This window comes from Macaca nemestrina, chromosome 7 (assembly GCF_043159975.1).
Source record: "Macaca nemestrina isolate mMacNem1 chromosome 7, mMacNem.hap1, whole genome shotgun sequence".
NCBI lineage: Eukaryota > Metazoa > Chordata > Mammalia > Primates > Cercopithecidae > Macaca > Macaca nemestrina.
The window spans coordinates 40648841-40664788 of NC_092131.1; the positions used below are offsets into that span (position 1 = coordinate 40648841).

The window sequence follows — 15948 nt, forward strand, 5'->3', positions numbered from 1 at the left end:
TGATCCGTCCACCTTGGCCTCTCAAAATGCTGGGATTACAGGCGTAAGCCACTGCACCTGGCCTTCTATATCAATTTAGTAAACTAAAAACAGTTTAGCAGTTTTTTATAAAGTTAAAACATACATTTATCTTTTCTTCTTTTTTGAGAAAGGGTCTTACTCTGTTGTCCAGGCTGGAGTGCAGTGGCGCAATCCCAGCTCACTGCAACCTCCACCTCCTGGGTTCAAGTGATTCTCCGGCCTCAGCCTCCCAAGTAGCTGGGATTACAGGTGCATGCCACCACACCCGGCTAATTTTTGTGCTTTTAGTAGAGATGGGATTTCACTATGTTAGCCAGGCTGGTCTCAAACTCCTAACCTCAAGTGATCTGCCTGCCTCAGCCTCCCAAAGTGCTGGGATAACAGGCATGAGCCACTGTGCCCGGCCCTCAAAATTTTATCCAAATATTTTTTAACTTAAGAATGAATAAATTGTGCTATATTAGTATCATGGTATATTACTCAGCATTAAGAGAGAATGAACTGCTGTTAGACGCAACACAGATCAATCTCAAAAACATGCCAATCAAAAGCCAGACACAAACTTTAACTGCATGCTTCTATTTATATGAACTTCTAGAACAGACCAAACAAATCTATAGTGACAGAAAGCAGATTAGTGGTTGCCAGAAAGAAAGAATGGAGGGGCAGTAACTTCAAAGGGGCATAAGAAAACTATCTAGAGTAATAGAAATGTTCTAAATCTTGATAGGCATGGTGGTTACACAGGTATACATTTCCAAAACTTGCTGAATTATACAATTAAAATGCATGTATTTATTGTATGTGAAATATACTTCAGCAAAGAAAAAGAATCAGAAAGTTCTAATTAGAAAATTAAATATATTGCATATTGTTAAAACATTTTGGTCCTGCTTTGAAAATATATATAAGCTAGGACCTGTGGCACATGCCTATAGTCCCAGGTTATAGGACTGGCATGGGAGGGTCATTTGAGTCCAGGAGTTCAAGGCTTGCAGTGAGCTATGGTCATGCCACAGCACTCTAGTCTGGGTGACATAGAATCTCCTCTCAAAAACAAAACAAAACAAAAAAACAAAAAAAAACAGACCTAAAATTTAGGATGGCCAATTCTAAGTGAAGTAGATAAAATTTCCATTAGAACACTGCCAGAGACCAAACAAAAGAAAGATGCTGGCTGGGCACGGTGGCTCACGCCTGTAATCCCAACACTTTGGGAGGCAGAGGCGGCGGATCACGAGGTCAGGAGATCAAGACTATCCTGGCTAACACGATGAAACCCCATCTCTACTAAAAATAAAAAAAATAAAATAAAAAGAGCTGGGCATGGTGGCAGGTGCCTGTAATCCCAGCTACTCTGGAGGCTGCGGCAGGAGAATCGCTCAAGCCCAGGAGGCGGAGGCTGCAGTGAGCCGAGATTGCGCCACTGCACTTCAGTCTGGGTGACAGAGCAAGACTCCATCTCAAAAAAAAAAAAAAAAAAGGTGCTTAACATGTTTTGGAATGGTCTATGGTCCTATGGTCCTTCATATAATAGCGAATCCTTGTTGGAAAAAAGGCCTAAAAAGAAATAAGGGTGCATGTTAGGAAGTGGAAAATTAGGCTGAACAGGAAGAATGGAGTACACTCTGGTCCTCAGTGTGCATCCTTTTCCTCGAACAATCATGGAGTTCCTGTTCTACTGGACACTAAATTCTATATAGTATTAATCACGTTTCTCTTGTTATATTGTGATCCTCCTCAAGAACAGCCAGCGACCATGCTGCCTATTTCCTTTGTATCATTCCAAGTGCTATGGACAACAAATACTCTGACTCCAGTTACTTATGAATTTGTAGGTATATGGCGGAAATGAAAAAGGAGTGCAGTGCTACACTTTAACCAGCTAGCCTACTTAGCCTAGACAAAGCAACCAGAATTATGCTCATCATGTAGGATGGGAAGGTCATTTATGTCTGTAGCCTAAGACATTAAAAATTACTACCTCACATATAGATTGAATAAGAAATGTTGGCCGGGCGTGGTGGCTTACACCCATAATCCCAGCACTTTGGGAGGCCGAGGCAGGTGGATCACAAGGTCAGGAGATTGAGACCACGGTGAAACCCCGTCTCTACTAAAAATACAAAAAATTAGCTGGGCACAGTGGCGGGCGCCTGTAGTCCCAGCTACTTGGGAGGCTGAGGCAGGAGAATGGCGTGAACCCGGGAGGCAGAGCTTGCAGTGAGCTGAGAACGCGCCACTGCACTCCAGCCTGGGTGACAGAGCGAGACTCTGTCTCAAAAAAAAATAAATAAATAAATGTTAGGTAGACATAGAGTGAAAAAAGATATTTTGGAGGGTGAAGAGGAAGAGGAAGGGTTAATGTGTTGTGGTGGACAGTCAAGAATGAAAGGAAGCTGAGCGCGGTGGCTCACGCCTGTAATCCCAGCACTTTGGGAGACCGAGACAGGTGGATCACGAGGTCAGGAGATCAAGATCATCCTGGCTAACATGGTGAAACCCCATCTCTACTAAAAACACAAAAAAATTAGCCAGGCGTGGTGGCGGGTGCCTGTAGTCCCAGCAACTCGGGAGGGTGAGGCAGGAGAAAGGCGTGAACCTGGGAGGCGGAGCTTGCAGTAAGCTGAGACTGCGCCACTGCACTCCAGCCTGGGCGACAGAGCGAGACTCCATCTCAAAAAAAAAAAAAAAAAAAAAAAAAAAAAAGAATGAAAGGAAGGCTGGGCATGGTGGCTTACACCTGCAATCCAAGCACTTTGGGAGGCTGAGGCAGGAGGGTTTCTTGAGGCCAGGAGTTCAATACCAACCTGGCAACACAGTGAGACCCTGTCTATACAAAATACATAAAAAATTAGCCAGGCATGGTGGTGCATGGCTATCGTCCCAGCCACTTGGACAGGCTGGGGTGAGAGGATCACCTGAGCCCAGAGTCTGAGCCTGCAGTGAGCCATGAACATGCCACTACACTCCAGGCTGGGCAACAGAGTTAGACCCTATCTCAAAACAACAATGACCAAAAAAAAAAACAAAAACAAAAAACAAAAAACAGAATCAAAAGAAAGGAATGTAAATATGCTTTTAATGACTATCTTTAAGGAGATTTAAAGGCACAGTCAATGAAATGAGGCAATCTGAGTAAGCCCTCTCAAAAATAGATCTATTTAATAAATAAGGAGCAAAAAAACAAGAACATGTACTTTGATACAGTAAGTCACTTGACAGAGTTATCATCTTACATAATTAAATAAAAGCTCAATGCTTTCTTATTAATAACATATATTATCATTCACTTAATTATCAATGTTTAATGTGACATGGACTACCTCAACCGTATCTAGTATAGATCTAAAATAATTTAAAAACATTTTTCTGTTCCAAACCATGTGAGAAGACCAAAGGGAGAAGAAAAGCAGAACATAAATTTTCAGTGGGATAAAAAGAAGAGAAAAGCAAGAGCACTCAAATTTGGCTCTCTGAAAATGTGGAGTATCTACAGAGAAAAGTCAGTAATCCTGAAGAGTTGGCTGATAACTTTGGTGGCAGTCACATCTCCCTAGAAATGTCACAGACCCATGTGAAGAAGCTCAAAGGTACCATATGTAGACGCCCCAACTTTGGAAAGCTGCCATAGTCCAACCCAGTGGCAACCATGGCAATTTTTGGGCAAGTAATATTACAGAAAGAATAATCAGTTTGAAAGCTCAAGCTAATGGAGCTTTTAAGCACCAGGACAAATTAGACCAGGACTGTTTCATGTTTACCTTCAATGGAATAGTACAATAGTGTGAAAACTTTACCTTTGGATTTTTGCCTTCTTTGGCCAATAATGCCCGAAGTCTTTCTTGTGAAGGGGGTGCAATGAAGATAATATATGGTTTCAAATCTGAATTCCGAAGAGTCTTCAATGACTGTAAAGAAGAGATATTTTGATTTTTAAAATAATTTGCATCATTTAATTACTTCCTAATAATACTGATTGGATATATATATTAGATTAAGGGACTTGCTCTGTCGCCTAGGCTGGAATGCAGTGGTGTGATCACGGCTCTCTGCAACCTCAATCTGCTGCACTCAAGTGACCCTCTCACCTCAGCATCCTCAGTAGCTAGAACCATAGGCATGCACTACCCTGTCTGGCTAACTTTTTACTTTTTTGTAGAGACAGGATCTTGCTTTGCTGCCCAGGCTGGTCTTGAACTCCTGGCCTCAAGCAATGCTCCTCCCTTGGCCTCCCAAAGTGCTGGGATTATAGGCATGAGCCACTGCACCTGGCCCAATTCACAATATTTTTAAGATCCTACCATTCACTGTAAGAATATACTGTGAAGCTATATATATATATCTCTGTGTGTGTGTGTGTGTGTGTGTGTATATATGTGTATATATATACACACACATACATACATATATATATCTGTGTGTATATATACATATTATATATATTATATACATATATTATTTTAGCTTGCTCTTTTATGTAATGAAATATAAGTGAATGATACTGAAGGATGACAACTGTGATATTAAAATACCTTGCTAATAAGATCACATACAGATTACAATAACCATATTAAAAATCCATTTTGGAGGAATTAGAATCATACAAGTTGCCTTACTATGTGCCAGACACTAAATATAAGCAAAATCAGAGAACATAACTTCACATGTGCAAAAGACAATTCAAGAAAAGCACATCTAAGGAAAAGACGACTATGTTTGAATCTGGAGATTGCAGTTTTCACTTTGTTACCAATGCATGACTCTGTGTCCTCAAACTGAAGTGCTCTATCAAAATGGAGATTATAGGAATATGCCGTTTCTATCTAAAAACATTAAGATGATTAAAACAATATGCTGAGTTCTTTGTTGAAATCTGTTAGCTATTTTTCTTGGAGAAGTAAGAATTTTAAAAACCTGTTTGCCCAAATAATATAAAGAATTCTAAAGAAATTTAGTAAAAATATGTATACTTCTCTTAAATCAAAAATGTATAACTGAAAGAGTATAGAGCCTAAGCGCATTCGTCCACTAAAACACAAACAAAAATCCCTAATTACTATTTTAGAATACCGATTTTAGAATCAATTCTCCTTTACGTACATCTCTTTAATGACCACTGACTATGTTGCCTGATTTGACATGAGCAGCAGCCACATTAAGGAAAGTTATATGCTAAAGCTGTATGGTCTACAAAAATTAAAAAATTTTCCATAACATTTGGAGTTTCTTAAAAACTCCAAAATTTCTAAAATTAGTTTTTTTGTTGTTTTGTTTTTATTTTTAAGACAGGGTCTCACTCTGCTCGCTCTGTCACCCAGGTTGGATCCAGTGCAGCTCACTACAATCTCTGCCTCCCTGGCTCAGGCGATTCTCCCATCCCAGCCTCCCAAGTAGCTGGGACCACAGGTGCATGCCACCACGCCTGGCTAATTTTTTAAATTTTTGGTAGAGATGGGGTTTTGCCATGTTGCCCAGGCTGGTCTGGAATTCCTGAGCTCAAGTGATCCACCCACATTGGCATCCTAAAATTAACATTTTTAAATAGAAAGCTAAGAGGCACTAGTTAGTAATTTTATGCTTTTGCTTAGTCTGCCAAATAACTGAAACTAAAGTTTCATTATTTTCATACAACCAAGCATTCACTGTGATACTTGTTAATATTTGAACAGTGGTATTTAAACCATAAAAATAATCTTGAAGTTTTCTAATTTTTCTCATATCAGAATCAGAAAAGGGAAATTCTTTTACAGACTCAAATTAAAGTACTACCAGTACTATATTTACTGTATTTTAAGTTTCAGAACATACATACAAGTATATATACAAGCTAAACATCTCTAATCCAAAAATCTGAAATGCAAAATCTGAAACTTTCTGAGCAGTGACATGATGGCACAAGTGGAAAATGTCACCCCTGGCCTCATGTGATGGGTCATAGTCAAAACACAGGAGCAGACAGTTTATTCAATATCCCCAGGAAAAATAAAATTTCCTTCAGGCCAAGTAAATAAGGTATATATAAGATAAATGAATTTCATTTCAGACTTGGGTCCTATCCTCAAGATAGCTCATTATATATATGCAAATATTCTAAAACCTGAGAAATCCTAAAATTCAAAACACTCTGGTCTCAAGCATTTTGAACAAGAAATAGTCAAACTGTTTATGTAAGTATGTATATGTTTTCCCCTCGGAGTAAAGTGAAAGAGATTTAGTAACCTGTGTGATTTCACATAGTAAATCAGTGAGAAAAACCATATGAGAACTTAATTAGTTCACACTGTTCTTGGACGAAAATAGAGTTTCCACTGGGACGAAAATAGAGTTTCCACTAGATTACTCTGTATGACATGCCCTCTAAGTTCAAACCCTAAAACAAAATTCTAGCTTTACCTGTGTACGAAGACTTAAAAGACATATTTTGCCAGAGTTGATCACTTGCCGTACAGAATCTATGCTAGTTCCATACAAATTCTTCTCAAATTCACCATGCTCAATGAACTTTCCAGCTGCTATGTCTGCCTCGAATGCTTGCCGAGAAACAAAGTGGTAATCTCTACCAGCTACTTCTTGGTCTCGCCTACTCCGAGTTGTATCTAGGCAAACAAAACCAGACAAAAATAATGGGCATGGCTTAGATAGAGGACAGGGGATAATTCTGCTAGTCAGAAAGAATTTTTATTTTGTAACACAGATTATAAAATAATAAACTGAGAAAATGCTAAGCACCTACATGTTTAACATTGTTTTTATTTTTTATAGATTGAAAAATGAACAAAAATGTGTTTGTAGTATTTCAGTAATAGTTATATTTAATTATCTTAATACATTTTATGCTTACACTTCAAGTTACTTCATCCTGCATTTAAAACACTACTACTCATCTTCTCCTAAAGTTTATTTCCATAAGATTAGGTACTATATAATCTTAGAACTTCTGTTTTCAGATTATGCCTAAGTTTCTATCTTCAGTATCACTTTAAAGAAGCAGGAACTGATTCCCTATGGAACACGAAATTGTAAGGGGCCCAAACTGAAATTTGTTTAGAAAATAGTACATAATCGAAGGACAAATTAAAATTTCTTAATAATGACTATTTTTAATTTAAAAATTGTCAAAATATTTGGTTAAGCAAAGTTCCTCTTTCACTGACAACACTGTTTTAATGAAATGAATAAAAAATTTCCCTACATAATGTAGTTAGGTTCTGAGCTGGTAAACTGAAAAGCACAGGAAAATGGGAATGCATTCAAACTTACGAGGCACTGCAGATGCAAAGCGGTCCTTTTCTTTGTTCATGAGCCTCTGACGCAATTCATTCTGGCCACAGTTCTGTGGACCAATCAAGATGATAGGTCTCTTCCTATTTGCTGGCTGATGATAAAGTGACATTTCCTCATAGGTTAAGATCTCCTCATTGTCATAATCTTTGGGGGAAAAAAAGTTAAGCCCTTCAGACAAAATTATTGCCATGTAATAAAGATATAAATACTCGTAGATCTTCCCCCCAAAATTAGAAAAAAGCACAATGTATTGTCTTTACATCCTTACTGGGGTACCATGAAAATGAATCAGACAACAATATAATACTCCTTCTATTAATTTTTATCTTATTTCATACTTGAAATGAAAAATTCATGCTTGAATGTCTAATACAATATAATTATACTGATTCTTACACTGAACAGCTAATTTGTAGTCAATACTTTGAATAAGGATGGAGTACCAGGGAATGAACTATTAATAATAATATCTGTCATTTTTGTAAAATGCAGATATTAATATTCTACTTAAGGTATTTAAGAAGGTTGTTTTAAGAATCAGACATAACGTATACGCTGAATACAATGGCTGGCATAGACCGACATTTACATATAGTGGCTACAACTAGTGTTATCAGAGAAAGCTGGAATACTTTCCTATAGTTCACCCATGGCCCATAAGCTGCATGCAGCCCAGGACAGCTTTGAATGCGGCCCAACACAAATTTGTAAACTTTCTTAAAACATTGTGAGATTGTTTTGCAATTTTTTTTTTTTTTTTTTTTTTTTTTTAGCTCATCAGCTATCTCTAGTGTTAGTGTATTTTATGTGTGGCCCCAGACTATTCTTCTTCTAATGTGCCCCAGGGAAGCCAAAAGATTGGACACCCCTGTTAGTTGTATAACTTGAAAACAGGCCACACCCATGCTATCTACGCTTTCTGCATTTATGTTTACTTTACTCTGGAATGCTAACCCAGAGTCATGAATCGAAATGAGGTATAAATTATGACAAGTGGGGTAACATTCCTAAAGCCCATAATCCAGATGAAACCAGAGATGTCAAGTGGTATGAACAAAAGCAGACAACTAGTAGTCTCCCAAGTCCTCACTCATATTACTTCTCCTGACTGTGAAGGAGCATCAGATGTGAAGCCAGACTCCCTCAGCTCTATTTCCATGAGGTTGGCGGACCATCTTAGGCTTGTCAATGCTCAGCACAAAGCCTGGCATAGAGCAGGAGCTCAAACTGTATTTGTTTAAATTCCAGCTCAACCAATCAAGTATTAGTTGTTAAGAATTTCAGCAAATCACTTTAATATCTAAACTTGAATCTACTACTCTGTAACCTCAAGGAGTTTGTGAGAACAAAATCATATAGTTACTGCCCTGGAATACACTAGTTATTATGAATTCTAGTTATTTACTTAAAAATACTCATGATAATGACACCATCATAAACAGCAAATATAATTCCTTCTCCTCTCAAAATGATTTTCTCTGAAAAATCCATTCTAATATGTATAATCAAGACTGTGGTAGCATTTTAATTTATAGACTTGGTGTGTATATCCATAGGGTTCAGATTTGCCACGTTTTCTACAGTACAGTAGCTCTTACAGCTGGACTAGTTAACTTTAGTCTGTTTCAAAAAATAAAAGAGATATTAATCACAGAGGATAAAATTTAGAACTCATTGAATCTTTTTAGTCACCTAATCTGTCAATTAGCACTAAAGGATGTTTATTTTAGAAAAAAATTTATTAAAGTTGATCAAATCTCATTTCGATTTTATGGAATATTATAATAATCTATAATGTTTTATCTTTATTAGTTTAATGTATGCTGCCCCAAAATATTTCAAATTCTTGAGAGAATAGCCTTATAAATTGCATAAGAAGGAATGCCTTTGTTTTATTATTTGGCTTGCTTCTAATGCGAACCAAACAGAAGTAGCAAACTCAAATGCCCATAAAAGCAAACCAAGGAGGTAACAAAATCAGTAAATCAGGTTGGGTTAATAAAACACTGGGAGTGGTAGAGACTGTAAAACTAGACACCAGATGCTTGAGCAATAGTCATCACTCAGGTCCAGCAGACTCTTGTCACCTGGGAATACTAGCATACTAGCCCAACATTATCAGAGCTTTTGATTTTAAGAGAAGCTACAACTTTCGAGCTTTTACATCTTAGCAATCAATCAAAATAAAAACTAAAATTCTCTCGTGTGTCTGACTTAGCCAGCAGGTAGTGGGTTCCCAGGAATGAGTTGCTTCTGTGACATGAGCTATTGTAGAGGAAATATTTTTTACTTCAAGAATTTCTGTAAGAATTTGTTAGAAGTACACTTTTTGCAAAGAGTTTAAGTAGAAAAAAACTACAGGAAACTATCAATTTAATACTACATATGCTAAATAGTACTTGCATTTTTATATGAGTTTTCCCCATAATTCAAAACACTGCTTTACTCACAGGATTCCGAAAGAAAATACTTTCTACTACATGATTTTCTCAAGCACATATTTAACATTAAGGTACAAAACAGGACTAGATTTAGACTCCTTTCAGATATAATTCCACCTATCCCTGAGAGTAGAACTTACCATCATTTTTATTGGCATTATATAAAACCTTTTTCCTCTTCTTTTTATTCTTCTTTGCACACCATAGTTTTCCTGTTGAGCAATCATAAACATAACTATAAATGTGTTCCCTTGAACAAAGCCACATAACTCAAACTGAAGAACTCTACTTATTCATTCATTCATTCTTTAAATTTTTTTGCAGACACAAGGTCTTGATATGGTGGCCAGGCTGGTCTTGAACTCCTAGCCTCAAGCAATCCTCCCGCCTCAGCCTCCCAAAGTGCTGGGATTACAGATGCGAACCACCGCACCCAGCTTGTTTTTAATTTACTTTTATAAATACTTATTACACTGTTTGTATACAGACTATTTTTCAGGAAAGTATTTATAATTTTCCATTAACTACACAGTATAGACAGATAATCTTTAATACTTAAATCTTATCCTGTCTTTACAGTTCAAAGATAATCAGTTTTGCCTCCTGTATCACTCTTTCCACGAGTACTTCTTTCTTCACAGTTCTAACATGCAGATTTACGCATGGCTCCAGATGAAGACCCAAGAAATCTCTTACTAATGTCAAATACAAGTGTCTAACCTGATTTTTCTGGCTCCTTATCTTCTTCTATGGTTTGCTTCATGGCTTCCCTTTGCTGCTGAAAGCTTTTCCCTTAATAGCAGAAAGAAAAAGAAGGGTAAAATACTCAAGATAAAAGGATAAAAAATTTTTTTTTAATCAAGAAGGGAAAACACTAGACGTATCTCTTCATTTATATTCCCTTCCAAATCCTTTTGCCAACACAGGAGTAATGTCAGCTATGATGCACCTCCAAATTTTTCAAATATTAACTCTGCTCAATCAATCTGATATATATTATTGGAATATATATCATCTATTATTTAAAAATTTAATAGTTCAACTTTTTAAAAGGTTTCATTGTGCATTTACTTTGTGGAAAAGTACTATCCTGGATCTTACAATGGTTCTAGTCCTTTAGAATTATCTCAAATTAAGCATATTGATTCTAGGAGTTAACTTTTCCAGAACAACATGTGGGCATTCATCATATATTCAATTCCATATTCAATTCCAAGAAACCATTCAGTATATTCCCTTGCATGCATTATTTTCAATCCCTCTTCTTGTGTGTATGTATATGTGCTGGTCATTTTTTATTTCTGCCTTTAAGTTACCAATTTATACATGGAAAACATGCTTTTCCTTACAAAATTAATATTTTAATACAGGAGGCTTTCAAGGTTCCTGACCTTGAAAGATGTTTTCTTTTCAGACCTCTACCTTAAAATCAAATATGTCTTTTCCTATAGGATACAAGTGGCTTTACTTAGAAAATTCTGAATTACGTTGAGGTTCCACTTTTATACTTAATTTTTAAATCTAATTTTTTCAGAGTAAAGCCAGAGATTCTTAAAAATCAATAAGCAAATTATATACAAATTGGGATAATCTGTAGAACTTAGTGCATTTCATAAGCGTACTAACAAAGAGATTAATACTGAGTTCGATACACATAAGAAGCATTAAAGGAAGCCTGGTTATCTTTTGAGATGGAGTCTCGCTCTGTCACCCAGACTGGAGTGTAGTGGCACAATCTCGGCTCACTGCAACCTCTGCCTCCCGGGTTCAAGGGATTCTCATGCCTCAGCCTCCTGAGCAGCTGGGATTACAGGTGCCTGCCACCACACCTGGCTAACTTTTGTATTTTCAGTAGAGACACGGTTTTACTATGTTGGCCAGGCTGGTCTTGAACTCCTGACCTCAGGTGATCCTCCCTGCTTGGCCTCCCAAAGTGCCGGGATTAGAGGCATGAGCCACTGTGCACGGCCAAGACTGTATTCTTAGTAAAACAAGTAACTATTACTAGAAGGAAAATTTTAAGAGTATTAAAATTTAAAGGACCAGGTGCAGTGGCTCACACCTGTAATCCCAACACTTTGAGAGGCTGAGGCGGGCGGATCACGAGGTCAGGAGATCAAGACCATTCTGGCTAACACGGTGAAATCCCATCTCTACTAAAAATACAAAACATTAGCCAGGCGTGGTGGCAGGCACCTGTAGTCCTAGCTGCTCAGGAGACTGAGGCAGGAGAATGGCACGAACCTGGGAGGTGGAGCTTGCAGTAAGCTGAGATTGCACCACTGCACTCCAACCTGGGCGACAGAGCGAGACTCCATCTCAAAAAAAAGAAAAAAAAAATTTTAAAATAAGTATTTAACCAATTTTTAAAATCAAGAACAGAGTAATTTTAATCATTTACATATTAAAAATTTAAAACATTACCATGATGTACTTCTGTGGCACATTTTTATAGTATGAACTATAGGCTATTCTGAAATAGAGGCAGAAATTAATGAGAGATAGAAATGATTTTCTTTTTCTTTGTCTGAGACTGCTCTGTTACACTGGCGTGATCAAAGCTCACTGCAGCCTCAACCTTCCAGGCTCATGCAATCCTCCCACCTCAGCCTCCTGAGTAGCTGGGACTACAGGTACACACAACCATGGCCAGCTAATTTTCAAATTTTTTGTAGAGACAGGGTCTCACTATGTCAGCTATGCCACTATGTGGCCCAGGCTAGTCTCAAACTCCTGGGCTCAAGTGATCCTCCTGCCTCAGCCTCCCAAAGTGCTGGGATTACAGGTGTGAGCCACCAGGGACAGCCTCATAATGACCTCTTAAAACATCCATCGAATTCTGATGGAAAGCCATCGTCAAACTCCAAGGTAGATCTTTATTCTTATAAAAAGACTTAGAAATGTCATCACTGGAAACTACATACTTTCAGAAAATATGATAGATTGCTATCAACAAACACTAGTTCTAAACATTTATGGGCTAAAGTTTGGCATGGTAAGAAGACACCATACTGATATTTGGCACAAGCCTGAGGCAGAAACACAATGGCTACCCAACACTTCAAGATTCTAGAGAAATGTCCTGTAACTGTTACTCTGAAGAATCAAGGGTATGAACATCATCCTCTAAAATAAATGTAAGAAGTCCATTCCTCTTTCCTTAAAATATGACTGACATAGACAATATCTGTTTCTAGCTTTTAAGTTTTAAAGTGAGAAATCTGAAGCTTTCTGTGACCTTACACTCAAAAAGAATAAATGTAAATATAATGTTGAAATCTCTTGTTACCCAGAAAAGTCTCTTTGGCTTAGTTACAGAGATAAAAGAGATTCCTTATAACTTATTCTAAAATCTTTGGACAACTTCCCCTATTCCTGCTACATATCTGATAGTCAATATTTCTCAGTCTTTTTTTTCATGCCCTCCTTTTCCTCTTTTCTCCTAAACTCTTGCTTGTAGTCAAATCCAGTGTAAGGCTAAGAAGTCTATAGCCAAATCTGTTATGCTTAAAATCTTCAGGTATGAGTAGGAGGGATGATCGCTAAAAAATGTTGTAGGTAAAAGATAAGGCCCAAAAACATTACAGCGAAGGATTGAAAGGTCTAATTCAGAAACAGCAGTTCTGGCAGAACTATTTTTTTTACTTTTTTTTTTGTTTGTTTTCTGAGAACTTTTTAAATCACCTTTTATTCATTAATTTAACATATATTATCTGGATTTAAAATAAATAAGACTTGGCTTCTGAACTCAAGAAGTTTACAAACAGAATATACGGTAGAAAGAATTATAACAGAGACAGTATAATAAAAGTATTATAAAGTAGGGGACACAGAAGAAAAACATATACATAAGTGTTAATGGATACACTTTCAAGTAAAGTATGGAAGCGAAGTTTATCTCAGCACCAGGCAAAGTGCCTTACATGGGGCAGCCATAGTAGCACTTATTAACAAATAAATGGATGAATTGTTATCCTTTTCCCCTATATCCCTATTTTTATCATCCTGTATGTACTCCTTGCCTTCTGTGATAGCTTATTATACTTCCCTTAGCTCTGCTCTCCTTTCTCCATCCTACTCCCATCCTGGGAACTCTAAGAGCCATTTGTAGAAAATAATTATATCTACTACAGTCATGCATTGCATAACAACATTTCAGTCAACAACAAACCATATATATGATGGTGGTTGGAGGAATAGGCTATACCACATAGCCTAGGTGTATAGCAGGCTATTATCATCTAGGTTTGTGTAAATACACTCAAAGATGTTTGCACAGCAATGAAATCACCTAACGGCACATTTCTCAGAACATATCCCTGTCGTTAAGTGATGCATGACTGTACTTTGTTCTATTTTGTATCATCTTAACTCTCAGAAACATGTCCCCTTAATAATCTTAATCTATAATGTAAGCTAAAGTTTTAGTTTAGTCTAAATGAGGGATAGTTTCATCAATAAAAAATTTGGAGCATCCTATTTCTGCCCTAAGATCACATTTGGTATAATATATTCTATGATGTTACTTTTCCTGATTCCTTACAAAGTTATGCACCTTTCCTTCTCAAAAACCATGTTGATGCCCCAATTAATGTCATAGTATAGTATATAGTATAATACAAGTTGTGTTGCCTCGATAATAGGGTCATCTTAATAGGTATACAGGGAATGTAGTACAATATGGGATTGGCTGAAGTTATACATAATTCCATTCTAAAGGCCAAAGAATTGGCCACATTCTATTTAAGATACTTATGCTGCAGGTACAACATAAAAACCCAACTACATGAAAAAGTAACTGGAAGACTTTATTAAGAGGCATGAAAAAGTGAGTTTTTCTTTGTGAAAGCTTGCATTTTGAGTGTTCTTTTAATACTATGTACTTTCTACCATATTGTGTCTTACCTGGAACAAGGCCAGCTAGAGGTTGATTATCTTCGTCCCCTTCCCTGTAGGCCTGCCACCAGTTTGGATCCTCTTGACTGATCACATGAAGTATATCACCTTTTTGAAAAGACAGACCTAACTCTCGACACGGAACATAAGGGTCATCTGAAGGGTCATAATCAAAATGAGCTTTTACATGGATCTAAAAGATAAAAAGGGCAAAAATAAAAACAACAATAAATGGCAATATAAAATGTTTCATATGAATATAATTTAAATGCTACAATTTTTTATTATTTTTTAATTTTAAAAAAATTTAATAGAGACAGCATTTCAGTATGTTGTCCAGGATAATCTCAAATTTCTCGCCTCAAGTGATCCTCCTCCCTCAGCCTCCCAAAGTGGTAGGATTATAGGTGTGAGCCACTGCACTTGGCCACAATTTTTCATCAGTGCAAAGAAATTTAGTTGGAAGAAAGGTGTTAAGTAACGGTGTTTTGGGGCAGTATTTTTTCAGGCTGATCTGTTGTCTTCTCTGTTGACTTGCAAATATGTACAAGGATACAACACTGTTTGCACCTACAAGCTGAGATACAAGGTGCCTCAAAAGCGTGAGAGGAGAGAAATATAATAGAATCCTGACCTGTGAAAACAATGACTCTGCAATAAGGTATGCAATTTCCAAATCACAGCTACTGGAAAAGGAACACTTTGCCTTACCACATCTCATCATCTAAGCAGGTGAATATGAGCTTCTCTGGGGCTGTCAGTCTCTTGACCCCTCTGTCAGTCCAACTATGCCTTAAACTCTCTTGGTGTTTCCTTTAAAGGATATGTTCACGAAACAAGCACACTACAAAGGACTAAATGTAACTAAATCCAGTTTATAATCAATTCTTATTTGTATGCTATGTAGGCTTTGACATATTATTAACGGTATGAGTTATAATTTTTAATAATAATGTGCTTTTGGAAATCAGAATAAATCAAAGAATTGTGCTATTCTACTTAGCATTAAGGGTGGGTAGTAACTCTCATGAACAATATAGTTTATATTATAAGCTATTTCGTATGCCATTTCTTCCAGTATGCCTCTGTAAGATGTGACAGGCTATTCTTACTTCTAAGAAGTTATAAAGGAATTAATATTCCCTTTAACTTCTCCATGTCTAATTTTTACCTAACTTGGGCAAGTTGTATGTGACACTTCCAAAATCTGTAAGAAACCTACTTCATCTAATGAGATCTCACACATATTTGTAATGAGCATTTCTGCCCACATATTTGCAGTGAGCATTTCTGTCACACATAG

The 15948-nt window shown here is 37.0% G+C and overlaps 1 protein-coding gene across 4 annotated transcripts in view; it reads right to left on the reverse strand.

Annotated features, from left to right (window-relative positions):
* The window catches only part of PALS1 (protein associated with LIN7 1, MAGUK p55 family member), a 92911-nt gene that overhangs the window by 4498 nt on the left and 72465 nt on the right, over window positions 1-15948 (reverse strand). For all 4 annotated transcript variants that reach the window (XM_011726375.3, XM_011726376.2, XM_011726374.2 and 1 more), the window contains 6 exons: window positions 14655-14838; window positions 10470-10541; window positions 9890-9961; window positions 7285-7452; window positions 6418-6620; window positions 3822-3932 (listed from right to left, as the gene is read on the reverse strand). In XM_011726375.3, the coding sequence (XP_011724677.2) occupies window positions 3822-3932; window positions 6418-6620; window positions 7285-7452; window positions 9890-9961; window positions 10470-10541; window positions 14655-14838 (810 nt within the window). The remainder of the gene's footprint in view (window positions 1-3821; window positions 3933-6417; window positions 6621-7284; window positions 7453-9889; window positions 9962-10469; window positions 10542-14654; window positions 14839-15948) is intronic.